General features: G+C 38.1%; 1 protein-coding gene across 8 annotated transcripts in view; it reads left to right on the forward strand.

The window, feature by feature from the left end:
• Window positions 1-18,552, forward strand: part of Fbxw7 (F-box and WD repeat domain containing 7) — a 173,696-nt gene that overhangs the window by 143,276 nt on the left and 11,868 nt on the right. For 7 of the 8 annotated variants that reach the window (XM_076574331.1, XM_076574332.1, XM_076574329.1 and 4 more), the window contains 4 exons: window positions 6,138-6,220; window positions 9,363-9,504; window positions 15,748-15,882; window positions 18,325-18,448. In XM_076574331.1, coding sequence (XP_076430446.1) covers window positions 6,138-6,220; window positions 9,363-9,504; window positions 15,748-15,882; window positions 18,325-18,448 — 484 coding nt within the window. Of the gene's footprint in view, window positions 1-3,381; window positions 3,859-6,137; window positions 6,221-9,362; window positions 9,505-15,747; window positions 15,883-18,324; window positions 18,449-18,552 lie in introns of those variants that run through there. The other variant, XM_006985327.4, reaches the window with a different exon arrangement.

Genomic DNA, 18,552 nt, shown 5'->3' on the forward strand with positions numbered 1-18,552 from the left:
TAGAGTGTTGTCATGATGACAGAATCACTGGCATCAAAATACAAGCACATCCTTTTACTATTATGAGGTAGAAATGTAGTTTTAAATGTTAGCAAGGTAACGAAGAACTTATGCTCATGGTGCAAACAACTGATTATATTACAATAAGCCTGTAAATACTAAGTATAATAGGTATTAAGAAACATACTTTATGTATACATACATATGTGTCTCTGTCTTTACTAAATTATGCTATGGTTGCTACTGCTTGCTTGTATGGCCAATTGTTTAAAGCTGTTATTTGATACATAAAGCTTTTCTGAATGTCCTACAAATAAACTTGAGTGAGATATGAACCTTCAAGGAGTAATTAGTAGAGAGGAAGGTGCACAAAAATAATGCCAGACTGCTGTGACAGAAGCAATACCAAGACTCGTTAGTAGTGATGTGGAGCAGCAGTAGAGCTGTGTATTGTGAGGGGGTCATGAGCCTGAAGGTCAAGGCAGAGGACTCGGACTCATTCTTTCTTTTGTTGACACGGCGTGTGCAGACTCCACTTGCACCGTCCGCGGAAGACTGGTTATTTTTTCTCACTGTACATAGGTTTTGTCTGGTTTTGTCTCTAACCATCATCTCGTTTAATGAACTCAGTGATTCCAACCATGTGCTGAGAAAGCCCGTTCACTTGGACTAGCTGTGTGAGTTATCTCCTGTAGGCCTGGGCTCTGGGACAGAACATGCATCTCTGTGCTGTTTATTTCTGGAGTTACTGCCGGCATCCATTTATATACATCCAACTCAAAGTTGTTCACCTTGCTAATAGATTTTAAGGAATGCTTACAGGTTGTTAGCACAAGGGATGTTTCTAAAGAATGGAAAATTTATTGCCTAGCTGAAATTACATGAAAATTTACTTTAGTGTAATGAATACCTATTTAATGTGATATTCTAAAATTTTATACAATCCTCTCAGTATTTACTTAGTTGTAGTAACCTACTATCTAATCTTTTTGATGAACTTACCATTTGATGTTACAGTATAAGGCATAAAATGCAAAATAAGCTGAGTTACATAGACCATAAACTAAAATTCTGATGTTTCTGCCTACTCAGGTATAATATTGGTAGAAACAAGGACCTTATAAAAATGTATTACTAAAACACCTGAATATGATTAATGCTTGAGACCATCAGTATTTAAGCTAAGACAGCCAGAAATCAGACTATGTGGTTGATTTCCTTTACAGTGTTCATGAGTAGATGAATTCTGGTGAAAGACACAGCATGGTTTTCACTGAAAGGACTTCAAAAGACGTTGGAAAATTTTTTCTTTGTTACTTTGAAATTTGATTAGAAAATTGGTGAACTAGTTTTGCTTGGCCAATTAAATTAGCATTGTAGATTGAGTACTGGGAGAATTGTTTAAATACTTGGTAAATTGAGGTCATCATTAGCGATGATAACCACACATATTTTTCACAAAGGAATAAGTTAACAGAAGTCTTTCCCAAGTGAGAACCTTGATAGATGAAGGAATGGGGAAGTATAGACTTCCCAATGTATTGTTTCAATAAACATTTATGAGCAAGTTTTCTTGTAACTTCATGGCAGCTGTGTAACAATGAGAGCATTCCTTTGACTATATAGAAGACTCAGCAGCAACATTTTGAGGTAGTTTTCCATTTTCTAGTGAAAGTTCATCTCTGTTCTTGACTCAGTACTTGAACAGAGTTAATTCAGTTAGATATAGGCCACAGTTTGAGCTGACACAGAAGGGGACCGGGCCTGTCCTACCCTGGTTCACTAAATTTACCCAGGACAAGATGGTTGACCCTAACAGTTCTACAGGAGATTCCAGCTAGTTGTTAATGTTCTTCAGTATCCTGAAACAAACAAGGAAGTCCTATTTGCTGTTTTTTTTTTTTCCTAAATCATGAGGCAACTAGTTAATAAGGGTCTGTGTATCTTCCTAATTATTGGATTCTCCCCCTCCTCAAATTAAGAGATTTTTAAAAGAACGTCCCTTTGAAGAGAATGAATTGATTGCTAGGAAAACTAACTTTTGCTAAATATTTGTGTACATGTTGTGTCTGATGGGGGAATGATGTAAGAACTAGGTAAATGTTTGAGAAGATAATAGTAGAACATAATTTCTAGGAAAGAATCTAAAATGTGCATCTCCATAAAATTTACATTATCTTATTTTCATTCGAAAGTAAACGGCTTTACATAGAATGTCTTAGTTATAATAGTAAGCATTTTTCAAGTTGATATTTCACATAATATTCTATCACCATGAAGATATGTTAGACAGTGCTTAACTAGTGGGTTTGTTTGTTTGTTTGTTTGTTTGTTTGTTTGTTTTCTGGAAAAAGGAACTGTCTAAGTACTTTCAATAACTGTAGGCACATAGCTTACCTGTAATAAAGAACATTAGTGGGGAGGGGAGGAGTTAATTAGCTGGGCTCTTGATAACAGGCTCTTCTTACCCAAGGAGCCTTATCACCGCCTCCAAGGGCAGTTGTGTAGCAGGTTGCAAGATGAATACCTAAATTCATACAGTAATCATTCTAAAAAAAAAATGTTGCCTTTAGGCAAAATTAGTTTCTTTATTATTACATAAAATTCCCTTTTAGTGCTAAGTGATGTGCATTGTCAAGTCATTTTTGAGATACAAGTCCACTACCTCCTGTTGACCCAGGTTGGACATATGTCAGGAGGTTCCCCAGTGATCAGGGAGTGCAGCTTTGGCTCACTTTGGAGACAGTAGCCTTCAGACAAACGTTCTGCAGTAGGTAGAATTGGCTTATCTTTAACGATAATCCTCATGGTTCCCCAGAATCACTGGTAGTTATCTTGAAAACTATATTTTAAAAGAATGTAATGGCAAAGTATAAAAAATATTTTCTTTAAATCTTAATATAAGAGGCATACCAGCTGAAACATATCTTACATTACATAATTTCTGGGTGGTTTTTTTTGTTGTTGTTGTTTAAAAAACAAACAAACAAAAAAACCTATATGCTTCAGACTGGTTTACTTTATTGGCAGTTCCCCCAAGAATATTTCATTTCTCCCTTTGGACTTGCCCTGCCGGTATTGCCCAAGCTAGGTGAGGAGCCTGATCAGCCTCTGCCAAGAGTGGCCGGTGGGATGACAGTTAATGAAATAGCCTGCTTTGCCTTGGGGGCGGGAGTACCCAAATACATTTCATTTTCAAAATGTTTCTGGAAGGACTTATTTGTGGTAACGCTGAGTGCTATTTAAAACTCGTCAAAAATGTGGGTTTTACGAAACACAAAAATAATCTCCTGAAAGTTTGGAGGGGAGAGGGCTGTGGTGTGGGGGCGGTCTCTGCTGCCCACGTCCGCCCTCTGTTCAGCGCGTGGTGTGCTTACGGGCTCCCTGGAGCAGATCACCATATAATTGATGTGCAGTCTGCATTGCTGAACCCTGGACTGCACCATTCTGTGTTCAAGGGAAGATGTAATCTGATCCCTCTGCTGCTGAGGGAGGAATCTGTTCAGTCAAGGCTTTGACAGGGCACAGTCTCCTCCAATAATCTTGTGGGTTCTCGCTCATTATTCCCCGAGTTCTCCTCAGTGGAGCTGCATGCGTGTGTGCGTCCCGAGCAGCGTTCTGGTTCTGAGCTGCGTCTGCTGGTGCTGGGGAGTTTTGCTGCCGGTTCCGCTGCCTAATCTTCCTCTTCTGGCGTGCCTGAGCATGTCCACGTTAGAATCTGTGACATACCTACCTGAAAAGGGGTTATATTGTCAGAGACTGCCAAGCAGCCGGACACACGGGGGCACAGAATCCCTGAAGGGGAAAAATACAGAAAATATGGGTTTCTACGGCACATTAAAAATGATTTTTTACAAAGTAAGTAATCTGTTTTCTTCCTGTTCTGTGTGGTTGTGTGTGTGTGCCTGCCTGAGAAGGAAAATCTGTATCATCAGAGATGGCTGCAGTATCCTCTAATTTTGGTGGGTGGCTGGATGTCTGGTATTCTGTTTTATTTCATGAATGTTGTAAGCAGCTATGGAACGACGGCGTGAGCTGGGGGAAGCTTTAAAATGAAATGTATATTTCCATCTGAGAATTTTTCACTGAGAATGTATCCAGACTTGAGAAATGTGGCTCCGTTAAATGCTGACCTGGAAATACTCAGCCTCACTTGGCTTTTCGTGAACCTTTCCGTTCAGTTTTCCTGTACCATAGACATACATATGTGTTCACTAGTTAACTCTTAAAGTGTAGTCACTGAAACGTGTGGGGTTCATATTTGAAGAGATTGTACTACTTGTGGTACCTTAAAAAATTATCCAATTAATTTGTGGTTGTAAAGTCAGTATTTTCAGTTAACAGTACAATATTTAAAAGACTTTTATAGTCATTCAAAAGGTGCTTTGTTTTATAAAATAATTTAAACATAAAACCCCCTTCTCGGTGATTTCCTTGATATATGTTTTAAGTATTTTTATTCATTGAAAGAGTCTAAGATGGAAATAAAGTTTGCTTTTAGTGGCAGATGGCATTTGTACCAGTGTATTTACAAGACATTCTGGGAAGTTCTGAGAGCCAGCATTACTGACTTAATTCAGATGAGTATCAGAGATTCTCATAATGATCGTGAAAGACATCTGTGAAAGTTACCAAGTTCTGTGCTGACTGACCTTCCTGATGGATTCATTCGTGTACATGTGCATATCTGTGTGTCTGTGAATTATACACGTGGAAGCACATGGCTACCTATATATTACAGCTTTTATATTATTTATGTCCGGTTTTCAATACAGTTACTTACAAAGAGAAAGAAACAGTATGTTTTGGAGAGGATTGTCTTTAAAATGACATGAGTATAGAAACTCCAGAGGGGAGAACGCAGACCAATTCCATTTTCCCCAGTAGGCATTTCATGAACTAAGGTATACATTGTGCATAAGCTTCTTGAACCTTCGCAGCTAAAAACCATCCAGTGTTGACTGGAAGACTTTGTGCATGATGATTAGAGTCCTTGCTGTCCCATCTCAGAGTTCAAGTCTTTTAGGTTCTTTTTAGTATTTACAGTGTATACACTATGTTCCATGTGTTCCTATGTGAAGCAATAGGTAGGAAAATGAGGCTGCTGCAAAATAGGGGTTCCACTTTACTATAAAATAAAGATGGCTATCTCCCCATAACATGCAATAATACAGTAGCTAGTGAGTACGTGCAAATCCAAGAGAGGGTGTTGAAATAGAAAAAGTTGAACCTCAACAGATTGTATTTTCTAGTTTGGAAATAAACAGATGACCTACATTAATTGATAGTGAAATACAAAAAAATAAATTTCAATATTAACGTTAACAGAATGCAGTTTTGAAAGTATTGATAGCATAACATTGCATAGTGAGAAACCTTTAGGATGTACGTGTTTGACATGTCTTATATACATTTATCTTAGTCATAGTTCACTCTCTTAAAATCCTTCTGTTGTTTCAAGACTGTTTTGTCCTGATTATGGGCTGTATACTCTGCATGTAGCAGCCGATGGCTTCTCCTACAGCTTTATTGTAGCAGATGCAGATTCTCTGCTGTTAGGGTTTACTCTTTTGAACTGTCTCTGTTGTCCATGCTAATTACTTTCTTCTTTATTATAATCACTGGTCAAGATTAGTTTATGTACATTGCTCTCTACCTTTTTATAATGATATGAATGTTTAAAATTCAGTTATCCGTATTTTTGCTTGTGAAATTTTTAATTTAATTTTTTAGCTTAAAATAATTTTAAAGAAAAATGAAGATTAGTAAGAAAGGCATGTTAAATATGGTTCTTTTCTGTGTGTGCTAATAAAATATTTCTTGTTATTAAACTGAAAATATGAAAAGTACATAATTCTCTAGGGATATGATGAATATTAGTTTCTAAATCACCATACACTGTTCATCCCAACAGAATACTAAGAGAACATTACCTACCCAGTCTATAAGAAAATAGGAAATAAGCAAATAGGAAAAACTATGTAATATATTTTCTATTTAACCTACCAATAGTCACCATTGTAGGTACATGAAAATTTAACAGTTTTTAATATTAGCATGTGAACTCAAAGTCTGATAATGGACCAGGTAATTTACAACAACGACAACAACAACAACTTATCTGTTTTACCTTATAGATGAAAAGAAAGTTGGACCATGGTTCTGAGGTCCGTTCCTTTTCTTTGGGAAAGAAACCATGCAAAGTCTCAGATTATACCAGGTAACGTTAAATAGAGGGGGTAGATGGGGGTGTCATTGAAAGCTTTTCTTTGGATTTGTTTTCGCAGAATAACAATGCTACTGTATTCAGTGTTGTCAGCTGTTGTAACGTGTTTTGATGTTATAGAAATGGAGAAGGGCTCCGTCTACACCTGAGCAGAAGAGCTGGCTCTGTCCATGTCGTACCTTCTTACTAATACACTAATGGGAGGCACATGCAGGACTTCTTTGAACAAAAATTTAAAGTCACAATTTTAGGGACTTCTAAACAGTAAACCACGAGATCTGAATGTGAGGAAATGTCTCTAGTTACTATAGCAACTGCTATTCTAGGGTAGATACTTACATATACCAAATCGAAGATAAATTTATTAGCAGTGAGGTAAATCTCTCAGTTACGAACTTAGTCTTACTCCATGGAATGAATGTGTTAGAAATCCCCATTTATTGACTTGATAGGTTTTATGTTTTAACACATACATTTCTACTCTTGTAGAATAGTTTCCATAACAACTAGATACAATTGTAGTCTTGTTTCCTGCTTCACTCCATCATTTTTGGATTTTGCATCAGTATAAAACTTTGCCCACTCTCACGCTAATTAGGCTAACTTCTTAAGCACAATATCTCATTTCCCAGCCAATTAAAAATGGCTTTGGAATGCTCTATTTTAAAATTTAAATGACAAAAGTATCTTAAGAACCTTTGTGGTCCCCCCCCCCTTTTTGAAAAACAGGTCAGAATGAACAATAGACATTCTAAGGGCATCATGGTTATGATCTTTTTTTTCCCAAAGCATTTTGATTTAGTTATTTTTATTCTATAAAGTAGAATAAAATTAACATTGCCTAGATACAAGGTTCCTTAAAACCTTACTACAGATTGCATCCCCCTCCAACAGTTTGTTTTTATTTCATTCAATTGTGGAAATTTCTTTAATGCTCTTTTGTAAAATTAAGGGATCATACTGCTTAGAATAATTTTACGTACAGAACACTCTGGAGAGACAGTGCCACAGAACAGAAGCTTCGTGCTGCAGAGAGGCTCTTCTCTCCCGAGTTCTCTTGGTCATCTGACTGCTCCACTGTTTTAGGCACTTCCACCAGAGGGTGTGGAGGGATAGAGAGACAAGGAAAATGTTCGTTTCAGTTGCTTTTCCTTCTAACCTTGAGAATGTATTTCTTAGCTGAGAAAGTTGAGTTTGATGTTAAACTAATTGTCAATGTCATTTTTTTAATGGACAGATGTCAGTCTGTCATCATTTTGGTTTTCTGGTAATGTTTTAATCCCGAGACAAAAGTATTAAATGTTCAGTTATTTTAGAATGGAATTTTTGGTACCGAACAGATTTTCATAAAATTTTAGTTGCTTACTTTTTATATCAAGAAAGCAACTGCCTTTGCACAAGAATCGTCCGTACTAAAGCAAAATTAGAACCGATGCATATTTATGGCCATGTCTTTGGTACTCTTTTGTCGGTTACTAACGTATATGTTTGATATTTAGGGATGCTTTGGACAGGTTTTTGACAGGTAATAAGATAAAACTCATTTTCTGCCTTTTTTTTTTTCCTTAGGAAGTTTAAACTATTAACACATCGTGTTTTATTTTTGAGAAAAAGAAGCTGAATTTGCTTTTGAATTAGAAGGAAGGAAAGATTGACTTACTTATTGAATATTAGAAATTGTCTTAAATAAATATTGAAAGATTCAAAGAGTCTAGGCATGAAGATTTTTCTGTAAAATACAGTGATTTAGGTATCATTTTAAAAAATTGAGAGTTGTTTCATTAGCAGTTTGTCAGATGTTGATAATCAGTTGTTAGGGTACATTTATATGTGCTCTTTGGATTTTTTCTTTTCTTTTCTTTTCTTTTTGAAACAAACCCTCACTGTAACCCAGTCTAGCCTGGAACTCACCGTGTCTAGCTTGGGCTTGCCTTAAACGTGCACAGTCCGACCGCCTCACCGTCAAGTGCTCTGGGAACAGGTGTGAGCTGGCTGCTCTTGGGACTTCAAACCCTTTCATTACCAGAGTTCGGTGAAGGAAGGATTCTCTCACAGATGGAATTTCCTAGACAGGGCTTGTCCTTTTAGTACGCCTGCAGAAAAGCTCAGTGTTTGCTCTGTTGTCGGTGCTTGAGCTGCCTTAGAGGACCACCACCCGAGAACACCAGTACATGTCTGCATTCTGCCTGCTGTTAGGTAGCGGAGTAATACAGCTGCAGAACTAGATCAGAACCACTGTTCTCGGTTCTGAATGTATTGTTTAGATTTTTTTCCCCACCATCTCAACGTTTAAATTATTAGACAAGAATCTTTCAACCGTCTTTTTTCATTTAATTTTGCCTGAAAGTTCTCTACTTGTTCTGAAAAGCTGCATGTCTGATCAAGGCTGACTACTACCAGATACCTAAGCTCAGCTTAAATAAAGGCATCTGGGGCAAACTTAAGGACTTATGTGTAAGAAGTGAGATCCAAAACATTTTTGTCTCTGAAATATTGGTAACATTAATGCTTTCACATTCCTTTTAATAAAGAAAATCTAAACTTTAATTTGAACTAGTCATAGAAGTAGGAGCTATATGTTCTAGGGCCATGTTTGCTTGCCTGTCTGCTTAGTCATTTACTTACTCACTTATGGTAAGAATTGAACCAGGCCCGTGTCTACTCAGCATGTGTGCTACTACTAATTGCGCCTGCAGCCCTAAGCAAACATGTACTGGTGACATACAGATTTTTCATAGAGTCTTCCATTTGATTGCCAGTAACATTGCCTGGATGATGATAGGGAGAAACTTTAATTATAATAGTAAAACAGGGCCAAATGTGGTGGCAGATACCTGTATTTCCAGCTTTAAAGAGTTTGAAACAGGACGATTGTGAGTTCAAAGCTAGCCTGGGCTGCATAGTAAGTTTGATGCTGGCCTTGACTGCATAATGAGACCATCTGTGGAATAGGAGAGAAAGAAGAAAGCAAAGTAGGCTTTGTGTATCCCTGCCCTCTGAGAATAGCCAGCAAAAGGGATTGCTGTATTGATGTTTGAAGAACACCAGATCATTATTCTGATGAAATCAGAGTTCACAGCACTTAACTAAGACCTGTCTTTACCTCCACTCTTGTACTTTTGTTTTTTGTTTTTAGTACCACTGGGCTTGTACCATGTTCAGCAACACCAACAACTTTTGGGGACCTAAGAGCTGCCAATGGGCAAGGGCAACAACGACGCAGGATCACTTCGGTCCAGCCACCCACCGGCCTCCAAGAGTGGCTGAAAATGTTTCAGGTGACTATGGGACCACGTTCTTGAAATGCTTCACTCAGTTGCTTGGGGTTGGGATAGGAGAGTAGATCATTCAGCCATTTAAAACATGGAGTGTTGTTTGTGCTGTGCCAGGTATGAGCCTTGGAGACACTGCACGAAATGAAAGAAGCCAGATGTAAAAGGAAATGGTTATTAATAAAAAGAGACCAAGTAGGTTAGTGGGTGCCAGGTAGACAGGGGAGAGGACTGGGGCTACCTGCTAAGAGGTGTAGGGTTTTTGGAGGGGAGGATGATAGAAGATTTCTGGAATTGGGTAGGGTCGTAGTCATCCAGAAAGACAGGCATCCTGGGAATCCCCGAGTGTACACTTAAAATAGCAAGCCTATGATGTGACATACATCTTTCAGAATGAAAGTACAGTGCTTATTTGTATAAGTTTGTATTTGCATATCTTTATTGCTTTTTTTAGTTAGACAAGTCTTTATTTTCTTGTTTATGTTTGGATTTCTATGTCATTGAATGTATTCTTGATTTCTGAACACGTTTCTTGTAAATAAGGCATTTGAGATTAAGAACTGTCAGTGAGTCTCTGGAGGTGACTTACCCTTCACTACTTCCTTAGTGGAGATGACTTGGTGGCTTCTCTCAATGCCTTGTTTGCATTTGGCTTTAATCTGCTCAAGTTCCAGTCTGTCTTTTACTAGAATTTAAATTCTTTGAACATTTACTGGGAAGATGAGTCACCTTGAATACTACAGATTTTTATAACTTAAATTAGTTAGACTGTTTGATATCTTCTTATCATGAATGGTAGACTAAATCAAGTGCTTATCAAAACAGCTGCCATAGATGAAGTCCTCAATAATTCTTTCCAGACAATAATCAATAAAAATGTGAACATACCTGATATTGGCCACCATACTAATATAAAATGAACACATTTCACTCCCTCTGGATTCTTGAATTATTAGGTATATAATGAACACATAAGGAAGCTATAATTTAAAAACTTACATTGGCTTTGTTTGTCATTTCAAATATTTAAGCCCTGTTATTCAAATCCTAATATTTTAAATACTTAGTGTCTCTCTCTCTCTCTCTCTCTCTCTCTCTCTCTCTCTCTCTCTCTCTCTCTCTCTCTCTCTCTCTCGTTTGCATCTATAGCTACAATCTTACTTGAAGTGTTTTGCTTCTAGATGGTTTTGTACCTTCTAGTGATTCCTGAAACACTGGCAAAGTGGGTTAGGGCAGGTGGAGCTGCTGTAACTGACAGATGTGGAGCTCTGGTTCTTCACAGGGTTGAGTTTTTCCCCAGATGAATAGATGAGGGGTGAGACCCTTTTGATGTCTAGCTGGTAGAGGCAATATGAAGGAGAGCCTCCCAAAACAAATAATTATCCAACCCAAAATGTCATAGTACTAGGTTTAAGAGTCTTGGGATTAAAGCAATGGAAGTTAGATTTGACTTAGGGAAATGTTGTAACACTACAGTCACAAAGAGAGTTTTCGTGTTCACAGACACTTGTTGATGAAACTCACATAAGGATTATCACCTTCCCCATTCTTTTACCTCAAGTTCATTTTTTTTTTACAATATATGCCCTGAGAATTCTCAACATTTTCTCTTGTCCAGCATTTTAGAAATAAATAAGACTCAAAATTAAATCCAGACATCTGTTTATATAGTCTTAAAGGAACATTTAAAATATTAATCTCTAATTAAGCCAGGGAAATGGGAATATCAGTGTGTTCTCCTGCATGCACATGAGTGTGTGCACAACCTAGCACCCAGGAGTGCAGAGTTGATGTCTCACCCAGATGTTGAAAACCAAATGGTAGCTTTAGCGTCCATCCAAACAGCCTTCAAAATGTTGATCGGAACAAAGCTCATTAGCAGGTTACTCCAAATCATTTTTATATTGTTGGGCCCATTTTTCCCACAGCATTTTAATGTACCGAAATATTTTCTGTAAGCCACTTAGGATGTTGATTAAGAGAACTTTTTCTGATATATACCTGCAGTTGAGACATTGATGCTTCCTTTCCAAGAGGCTGTTTTAGAGAGCCCTTTATACGATGCTTATTTAGTATCCCATACTTTCCTTAAGAAACTGTCCACATGTTAAACTCACTACATCTCAGTTTCAGATGTGTCAGCTGTAAAAATAAAATCAGAAAACCAAATTCCCTGAGCCGTCTTTGGTCCTATAAGAGTGTGTCTGTTTCGTATGAGTAGTTGTAGTGAGAGAGCCCGTTGTTAGTTCACAGAAACAATGTGGGATTATCCCTGAGAGTAAAGATCTTAATTCTGCCCTGCTCCCCCAGACATTGTGTAGAAACAAATCTGTAGCAACGAAAGGCCCACCTGACAAGGTCGATCAATCTTAACCTTCTGTTCCATATCTGTCTCTGACATGACCCGGCCCCTGTCCTGTCCTAGCCTGTTGTGTGGTGTGTGGGTGTGGTGTGGTGTGGTATGGTGTGGTGTGTTTCCAGGCTAGTGCCAAACTAACTAGAATTGAATCACTTGCCTGGAGGCTTGTGATGCTTCAATGCCAATCTTATAGACAGCCACAGCTCCATGGCAAAGTGGGATGGTGTGAGCTGACCCATGAGGGATAATTAAACTGGCAAGCTTTCTACAAATATGCGACTGGGGCATTTAATGGTGACTTCCCTGTTGTGTAACAAGCAAAATGGGAGCTCTTGTCCCCTTACTGTCCTCCTGTTGCTCTTCAGGCAGTGATGCAGCATTTGGTCCAGCTTCATCTACCCTGACAAAGTACTCTCTACTCTATTTGTAAATTGCATGAGAACAAATGATACTATAGATAACAGACTATTACTGAAAAACAGAAATGTAAATTAAAGACAAAAGCAAAAAAAACAAACTTTGCACTGCTTAAATTGATTAAACTTTCCAATGGTCGTTGTGTCTGCTTTTTCCCTTAGCCAGAGGGGTAGGGTTTGTTTGGTTGTTTATGTAATTTGGATAGTACAGTGTATGGTTTTTTACTTAAAAATTTTAGAGTAGGTAAAGACTAATGGAATTAGTCTTTTATGGTTCAAAGGCATCATGGAAGAGAAGCATGTATGATCTAGATGAAAAAGCTTAGTTCAAATTTTGGTTTTGCCTCTTAACTAGTGGGTAATTTTATTAAGGAACCATTGTTCCCTTTATTTCATACTACATAAATCAAACAGTATACTAAAAAGTGTCCAAAGGAAAAAGTATGTAGATGTGCCTCCAGCTCTACATGGAAGGACAAGAGTAAATGTCAGTTTCCTCCATTCACCAAGACACAGCTTTCGAGCCGAGTTCTCTTGGGTCTAGAGGAGCCTGTGAGTACTAGGCTTCCCATGGGAGTCTGAGGGACAAAGGTGAAGTGTGTGAGAGCGTTAGCACACTTTAGCAGAGCAGATTTAAATTAAGGCTGTGTGCTTTGGAAAGATCTGTTCGACTCAAACCAAAACACAAGAACTACAAAAGACATCTGTTTTGCTATTTATAATTAATAAAATCTATATTGAAGGATTTATTAAGTTAAGCTCCATGCTAACTCCAAAATTACATGTATTTTCTGCTTTATTTTACTTGTCTTATTTGTTAGTGAACAAAAGATTAAAACCTTAAAGAGGGTGACAACAAGATCAGTTTATTGTTTCTTTGAAATTGTATTTGTTACAGCATGATAAAGAAAGCTTATTAAGCCGGGCGGTGGTGGCGCACGCCTTTAATCCCAGCACTCGGGAGGCAGAGCCAGGCGGATCTCTGTGAGTTCGAGGCCAGCCTGGGCTACCAAGTGAGCTCCAGGAAAGGCACAAAGCTACACAGAGAAACCCTGTCTCGAAAAACCAAAAAAAAAAAAAAAAAAAAAAAAAAAAAAAAAAAAAAAAAGAAAGCTTATTAATCCTTGTGTAAGAAAGTTGAAGAAATTCATGTATTTAGTCAGATAAGACTACAGGAAAGTACTGTTTTTAATAGCTCAAAACTTTACATCAGAATAAAAGCAGATTGAGTCTTGGGTTCTTTAGAAAGCAATACCTGAATCATGTTTTCTGAGTTGGATTGTAAAGCTGTTTGGACTAACAAGGAGAACTGCCCACAGTAGTATAGGAGCTGTTCAAATAGATAGGTAACCTGGGTGTGGTGGCTCAAGCCTGGAATCCCAGTAGAGAAAGGATTGCCATGCATTTAAGACCAGTCCAAACTCTACAGTGCAAGACACTGTCTCAAAATGAAACAGTCAGGTAGACTGCACTGCCATGCTTAGGTTCTAGAGGAGTGAGTTTCTACCATGAAGCTCAGTGCTGCCCAAGATCATGAAACCTTGTGCCTGATTGGAATAGTAAGCACACCCTGCCAGTGTCCCCAAGTGCTGGTTCATGAATCAACGTCGGATGAGTTGCCTGTATAAAAACTAAACTGTCCTTGGAGTGAATTGTGGGACCCTGGACAGTGTTTGGGAACCACTGTGCCAACCAAGTCTTGTCTTAGGAGGCTTAAGGCTGTAAGCAGAAGAGTCACTTTAACGTAGCTCTGAGGACTGTGTGGGGGATAGAACAGAACAAAGCTACGAAGCCCAGAGGCCATTTAGGGGTCTGAACATCACCATCTAGAAGAGACACTGGTGGCTTAGATGGTGCAGTAAGGACTAAGTTTTTCATGTCTTGAAGTTGGTGGATTTGTTGGTCTCTGATTCTGCACTATTATTCTGTTTTCAAATGCTTAATTAAAATTTGCAGTTTCATTGAGTCAGCATAGTTGTCTGTCTCCCCAAACAGCCATGGCCATGATAGTGTCTACAAATTTTCTGTAGTGTAGGACAGGTAGAAATGATCAACATATTATAAAAAAAACATTTCAAACACTGTGAGGGATGTAAGTCAATAAATATGAAATTTTAAATTATGTATAATGTATGGTCAGTGGTGAATGGAAATTGACCACGTCAAATGGGTCAAATCTGAGCCAATGCCTGAAGGGAGAAGGCAATGTGCTGTGGGAGAAGACAAGACAATCCAGTGCTTTTACTCAAGTGTAGGGCACTGTATGTATTGTATGTCCAACATCTAGGTGTATACCTGACTGAGCACAGCGGATTGAAGATGAGTGGGGTAAATGTTTTGAACATTGTATGTGCAAGTGTAGGAGAGGACACGACTTACTGGAGCCTGTGGTTCCTTACATTGGCAAAGTAGAGTAGGTCGTGGAAGTAGTTAAATACTGGCTGATGTTCCGTAGTCAATTTAGAAGAAGGAAGAGGTGAGGTCATTGTAGAGTCTGAAGGAGTAAATACCTCTTTAAGAATTATTCTGAGTGAAGCTTCCTAAGAGCCTTAACACAGTCTTTATGTATTCTGTCTCTTGTGAAGTTACTTAAATGTTTTACATAGTTATTACAAAATTCCAAAGTTTTAAATTACTCATATGGCCATAAGAATTTTTCCTTTTAAGAACCATGGCTTTCCTAAACAGTCATGCTGACTGTTGGAAAAATATTTTGAGAGAGAGAGAGAGAGAGAGAGAGAGAGAGAGAGAGAGAGAGAGAGAGAAAGTGAAACAATAACAAAATCCAACCTGAGAGCTATTTAAAGGAACTCATATTTTTGAAGTGTAATTATGTGTTTTCACTTTTCATAAGTATAGCATTTTTTTCTTACTCCTTTTTGGCCTAATTTTTAAAAATTAACTGAGGTAATTTTTTTTGTTGTTGTTTACTGATTATTATCTATATTTTTATAAAACAAAGCATTTTTTTAAAGTTTATAGAAGACACTTGTCAGATATGCAGAATATCCAACTGTTAATTTCTTTCTAAATGATGTTGCAAATCTCTTAGCTCTTAGATGAAAGCCTTATTCAAGCCATAAAATTTTATGGCTGTCCACTAAAATGAATATAGAGAAAGAAAAATGATCTATCAAAATTTCCTATTTATTTAGTAACCCACATTGATGTTTCTGGAACAAGATTTTGGTATCTCCACCAGTGTCTTGGTGTTGTATGGATGCATAACTATTATAATTAAAAATAAATGCAGGTTTTTTCTGCCAGTCTTGACAATGCTTTGCCAGAAGGGTGCTCAGTAAATTTGTTGAAACGAAAACCTGGATGGCTTCAGAGGCTTCTGGAGGCAAGTTCTCTGCCCATGGTCCCTTGTCCTGTGGTTCCACTGCTCAGATGTGGGCACTCAGGTCTTGTGTATAGTTTGCAATTGGAACATCTCTGAGGTGGTAAAAGTGTCCAATCCCTCTTTGGTAGAGCTGGAGTGGACCAGAGAAGCTGCTGGCTTTAGATGAGCTCATTGATAGCTGTGAACCAACACAGGTGAAGCATATGATGCAAGTGATAGAGCCCCAGTTCCAGCGAGACTTCATCTCCTTGCTCCCGAAAGAGGTAAGTAAGGGCCATCAGTGGCGCCCCACACGGGTGCTGTCCAAGTATATAACTGCTGCCTCCTGTAAGCAGTGTCCTGCGCCTTACGGTTTGACACTTTGACAAACTGCTGTCACGGCTTAATGGTACAATTGTCACATAAAGTATGCTTTTAACCAAGGTACATCTTTCTTCCACTTGGATAGGTAAGTCTGCATGAGAGTCACTGAGTTTCTTCAGATTTTCCTTCCGTTATCTGAAACTTGACCTTAGTTATTTGGGTATATTTATTATTTAGTCGATGTTTTCAAAATTCTGGATTCATTAAGCAGCAATACTATTTTTGCTCTTATTTCATCAGTTATTTCTCTTGCATTCCTTCAAGACTAGTAGTTTTCTGACTGTTGTTATTTCTCTGGTCCTTGAATTATGTAGTTATTTTTATTTATCTATTTTCTTATGTGCATTGGTGTTTTGCCTGCATGTATGTCTGTGTGAGGATGTCAGAAACCCTGGAACCAGTGTTACAGACAGGTATGAGCTCCCATGTGGGTGCTGGAAATTGAACCCAGGTCCTCTGGAAGAACAGCCAATGCTCTTAACTGCTGAGCCATCTCTCCTGCCCCCTGTAATTATTTTTAATATGTAGAATTTTACCTATATGTCCTTGTCCATTTTTACCAGTCATCTTCCATCTGAGAGAGAGAGATCACACAGAAATTCCATTCTTACAGCACGTCATCATACAGCCATATGTGGCTACATAGTTTAAATATAATGCATGTGTTGACATTTTAGACTTCACAGCTTAATTTTTATCAGGAGAAAGGAACAACTCCCATGCTTTATATTTTCTCAAATTACTATACACATGCTCCTAGTTACATACCAGCTAAAAAGACAGTACAGAAAAGTGACACATGATGACACATGACAAATGATCCTGAAACCGCAAACTGGAACAGAAAAATAGTTATGCTTCCTCTTTTCTTAGAGAACCACTCCAAGGTTTTCTTAAGAGACATTAATAGTCCTAATTATAATTTTGCATTAAATTTGAGTACAATCGAGGAAACTAAACATAACTCGAGGGAAAAGCAAAATTGACAAAACATCTTTTTCCTGGTACTTTTTAAAAATGACATTGTCACACAAAAGAAGTGTTTATTCTTGTGAGCTTTTTCTACAACAAAACTCTGAATAAACTCAGGAAAGTAACATGAGGTCATCAGGGCATAAAATAGTAGGAAACATTTTTTGTAAATGAAGCAAATACTCACCTTGATATATTTTCCATACCTGAAACCCTCCTTTAGAATCTTAATTTTACAGATTCTCTCATAGCTTAGTGTTTTTAGTTATCTCTGAGAGTTTTTCTATTTTGTTTTGCTTTATTTTTATTTGTATAGACAGCTCTTAACATGCAAAAACTTCCTGACCTCAAATCAATAGAATTTGAAAATCTTTGTGGGGGTTATTTGTATATATATATTTGATGTGCATGTGTTCAAATGAGTGTGCATAAATACATGCAGATGCTTCTGCACACATGTACATGTGGAGGCCAGAGGTGTGTTCCTCGGGTGTTCCCACATTATTGAGTCATGAGTCATGATCTCTCGCTGAATCCAGAGCTTACCCATTCAGCTAGAGTAGCCAGTGAGCTCCTGTCAGGCCTCCCGAGCACAGGGATTATCGCTGCCACTGCCATGCCTGGCTTTACAAGAGTGCTGAGATCCGAATCCTTATCTTCATGGCTGTACATGAAACATGACCAACTGAGCCTTCACCAAGCCCCACAGTTTGAGAATGTTTTAGCATTTAAGAAGTAAGCACAGATTATTAAAAAAAGGTAAGCCCCAGAAGATTATCTTGGCTTACATGCTCTTCCAAAGACTGTCAGAGGAAAAAAAAGAAGGGAAGTTAGAAAGAGAGCCTGGTATCTATGGTTTTTTTGTTTTCAACGACTGGGTGGGGAAAGCTTCTTCATTTAAAAAATGTTTTATTTCATATATGGAAGAATAATGGCATAGATCTAAGTCCTTAGGGAAGTTTGTGTTAGAGAGAATGTGTTACTTAAAACCTTATTACTGTATTGACATAATGTACTGGTGTTTTTCTAATAATTGGTGTGAACAAATCTCAAGCCTTTCTTTATCAACATTTAGGCTAATCTAAGAACTGGAGCACTAGGCTCACACAAGAAACTTGGGATCAGTGGCATTGTTCTCACTGTAAGTAAATACCAATAAAATCATCTAGAATAAAGCCTCAGATTCCTGATAGGAGATTAACGAGCATTTTCTTTGCTCTTAAAATACTGCTCTTCTTGATTCGCTCGCTCAGTCTACCAAATACAACTGTCCTAGGGAGATGCTCACCCTGTGGAGATGCTCACCCTGTGGAGAGTAACCTCTGTCATTTTCGGAAGTGTGAGTGTGCTGTCCTTCTTCCTTCCCACAGCTGGCACTCTATGTACTTTCATTCCTGGAACCCAAGGACCTGCTGCAAGCGGCTCAGACTTGTCGATACTGGAGGATTTTGGCTGAGGACAACCTTCTCTGGAGAGAGAAATGTAAAGAAGAGGGTAAGGTTCAAAATCACATAGAGAATGTGTTTCTACCCTGCAGAGACAAGTAGACAGAATAACTTTCCTGTGCAGGGAAAATAAATCACTGGCTCAGTGGTACC

This window comes from Peromyscus maniculatus, chromosome 6, assembly GCF_049852395.1.
Source record: "Peromyscus maniculatus bairdii isolate BWxNUB_F1_BW_parent chromosome 6, HU_Pman_BW_mat_3.1, whole genome shotgun sequence".
Classification (NCBI taxonomy): domain Eukaryota; kingdom Metazoa; phylum Chordata; class Mammalia; order Rodentia; family Cricetidae; genus Peromyscus; species Peromyscus maniculatus.